General features: G+C 30.4%; 1 protein-coding gene across 1 annotated transcript; it reads right to left on the bottom strand.

Annotated features, from left to right (window-relative positions):
- Window positions 1-1655: 1655 nt before the first annotated feature.
- On the bottom strand, window positions 1656-2684 carry LOC105461617. The gene is made up of 3 exons (XM_011708117.1): window positions 2528-2684; window positions 2286-2412; window positions 1656-2080 (listed from the first exon to the last, which is right to left on the bottom strand). Exons 2-3 carry the CDS (start codon window positions 2392-2394, stop codon window positions 1791-1793), a joined length of 399 nt encoding a protein of 132 aa, XP_011706419.1. The 5' UTR covers window positions 2395-2412; window positions 2528-2684; the 3' UTR covers window positions 1656-1790.
- Window positions 2685-2696: the final 12 nt, after the last annotated feature.

Raw genomic sequence — 2696 nt, 5'->3', positions numbered from 1 at the left:
GACGTGTGCTCTTCCGATCTTTGACATTGGTTATATAGAGGAGTTCGACAAATTTTAAATGCGAGAAACAAATACCAGCAAACGCTATCTAGCGACAGTCTTGTAATTATTCAGTTAAAGATTCAGCAAAAGACGACTTTGATTTTCTAAAAATGGTTGACTCTAAGTCGACAGTTAAAGTTGACAAAAACCAACCTAGAAATAGACGGCTTAATGTCGACTTTAATAGTCGGCTTTAACTTGACTGAAAAAAGTCGACTATTAGCCGGCAAACAGTCATTTGTGCTGTGTGGGTAGCGTGGACCGTAAAGTTAGCAGTGCTGAATATGCGGTCGGTTATAAATAATAATTAAAACAATAAAACAAAAAAAATATATGTGCAGTATATATTAGGTAAAAGGAAAAAAAATCTGCTGAACCTATTATTAAAAAACATAAAAAGTATAGCGGGTTAAGGAGGTGTTTCGGGCCCCGCGCGTAATTGATCGTCATAGTGGGCAAAATGTCCACCCAGATAAAAGAAAATTTTGTGCCAAGTTTCATTTCAAAAGACCCACACAATTTCGAAATATTACAAGAGATGTGATTTTTTTCGACATTTTTTTTCTCCGCCAAATTTGAATTAATTTTTACAAAAAAATTTATGATTACAAAAGCTATCCATATACGTAAGTTTGAATTTTGTTGTTGTTCTGTGCTGAAAATTCTGTTTTTAAAAAAATCCAGAATATTTTAAATCGCATTTTCTCTAGATCTAAAAAATTGGCCACTTTTAAAAAAATTCAGTAGATAAGTCTTATGTAATAATTATTAGGTGCCAAGATCCAGTCTCGACTGTTTAAGGCGCTCTCAATTGAATTGTGTTTATCACTTACGCGATCTATATCCTAATTATTATTTATCATGTTTGTTATGTGCATGATATAGTTAGAAATTGATCTTTGTTTTAAAAAAGTGAAAGAACTGCTAAAATCAGTTAAATTGATTTTCCGACTAAAAAAAATTGAAACCTCGCAGTTTAAACTACGCGAACTCTATAACATTAAAGTTTTGTACTATTGTTTGCAGGATATAAGATCAGAGGTAAGTAATTATATTTAGGAACAATTTAATATATGTCAACCAAATACATTTAAGGCTGAAAAATAAGAAAAAAATCGATTTTTATTTTTTTTTTCGCCACGTTCCACAAAATAAAAAATCTGAAAAAAATATCGAATATAATATGGCGTAAGACTTATCTACTGAATTTTTTAAAAAGTGGCCAATTTTTTAGATCTAGAGAAAATGCGATTTAAAATATTCTGGATTTTTTTAAAAACAGAATTTTCAGCACAGAACAACAACAAAATTCAAACTTATGTATATGGATAGCCTTTGTAATCATGAATTTTTTTTGTAAAAATTAATTTAAATTTGGCGGAGAAAAAAAATATCAAAAAAAATCACATCTCTTGTGATATTTCGAAATTGTGCGGGTTTTTTAAAATGAAACTTGGCACAAAATTTTCTTTTATCTGGATGGACATTTTGTCTACTATGACGAACGATTACGTGTGGGGCCTGAAATCATCTTCTTAACCCGCTATACCCTTTTCGAAATATATATATCGCAAAAGAGACATATTGAAATGAAAATAAATAGTTTAAATCGATTTGTGTAACATTATACTTTATTGCAATTTGTCCGACTTGACATGTTAACTTATATTTATTGTTAGTATATGTTTTAAATAACCATGAATTATAATTTATTTTATTGTTTATTTAATCATGTGCTGACATTTTTTTCAAATTTGTTTGCCTGAAGTAGTCGACTCATGTTCAGTTTTACCCTTAGTTTCACCCATTACAATATGAGTCTCTTCATGTAAGATTTTGTTCTTGGTAGCATCTGGACCATAATTTTCAAAGCTACAAGTTTGTGTGTTGAGCATTGTCTGTTTCTTGTCGGAAACATTAGCTGCTGGACTTCTCGTAATTTCGGGTTCGCTTTGTAATATTTCCACTTCTTTATTTGCTGATACAATTAGTATCGATATAATAACTTCTTCTTCAATTTCGATAAATATTGTTGGCGCTGGAAAGAAATAATATTTTATACAACTCTGTTAGGAATTTTAGTCTTAATTAAAGGAGAAGTAAGTAAGGTCGTAAGAAGTTTTTGTAAACAAAATTGTAAAAACTTGACCGCAACATCACAGATGCGTTACCGCACATAATGTTATATGTATATTAACAACACTCTTTTACTACAATTCTTGTGAATGATTTTTTTTACTTACTATTAATGATTTCCTGACGTTCTTGCTGCTTCACAAGCTCGCCAAATATTGTTAGCACCGCAGACGATTTTAATTTTTTACATCCATCAAATTGTTGTTTCTCCCACATGTCAGCTGTAAAGTGAAACTGAAAAATAGAAGTAATTAACTTAGCTTTTTTATTATTCTATTTCTGATCCGCAGTTACTGATTTCAGTAAATAATTTTTCAAATTATACAAAAGTAAAAAAAACATAACGCACCTTGCATAATGCAGCATAATAATTAAACTTTTTATTTTCCAATCCACAATTTGCCAGCCATTATACATAATCGCTGTGGATCTCTTGGAAAGTTACACATTTTTGATCCAGTTGCATTTGAGTTCCTACATCCTTTTGCAGCACATGTGACCATTATAAAAATATTCTG

Source organism: Wasmannia auropunctata, unplaced genomic scaffold (genome assembly GCF_000956235.1).
Source record: "Wasmannia auropunctata unplaced genomic scaffold, wasmannia.A_1.0 LD282522.1, whole genome shotgun sequence".
Classification (NCBI taxonomy): domain Eukaryota; kingdom Metazoa; phylum Arthropoda; class Insecta; order Hymenoptera; family Formicidae; genus Wasmannia; species Wasmannia auropunctata.
This window is presented reverse-complemented; position numbering and strand designations above follow the sequence as displayed.

Coding starts and splice junctions, on each gene's coding strand:
- LOC105461617 (XM_011708117.1), bottom strand. CDS start 2,394: ATGTGGGAGAAACAACAATTTGATGGATGTAAAAAATTAAAATCGTCT. Junction 2,081..2,285: donor ACGTCAGGAAATCATTAATA/GTAAGTAAAAAA, acceptor ATTTCTTTCCAG/CGCCAACAATATTTATCGAA.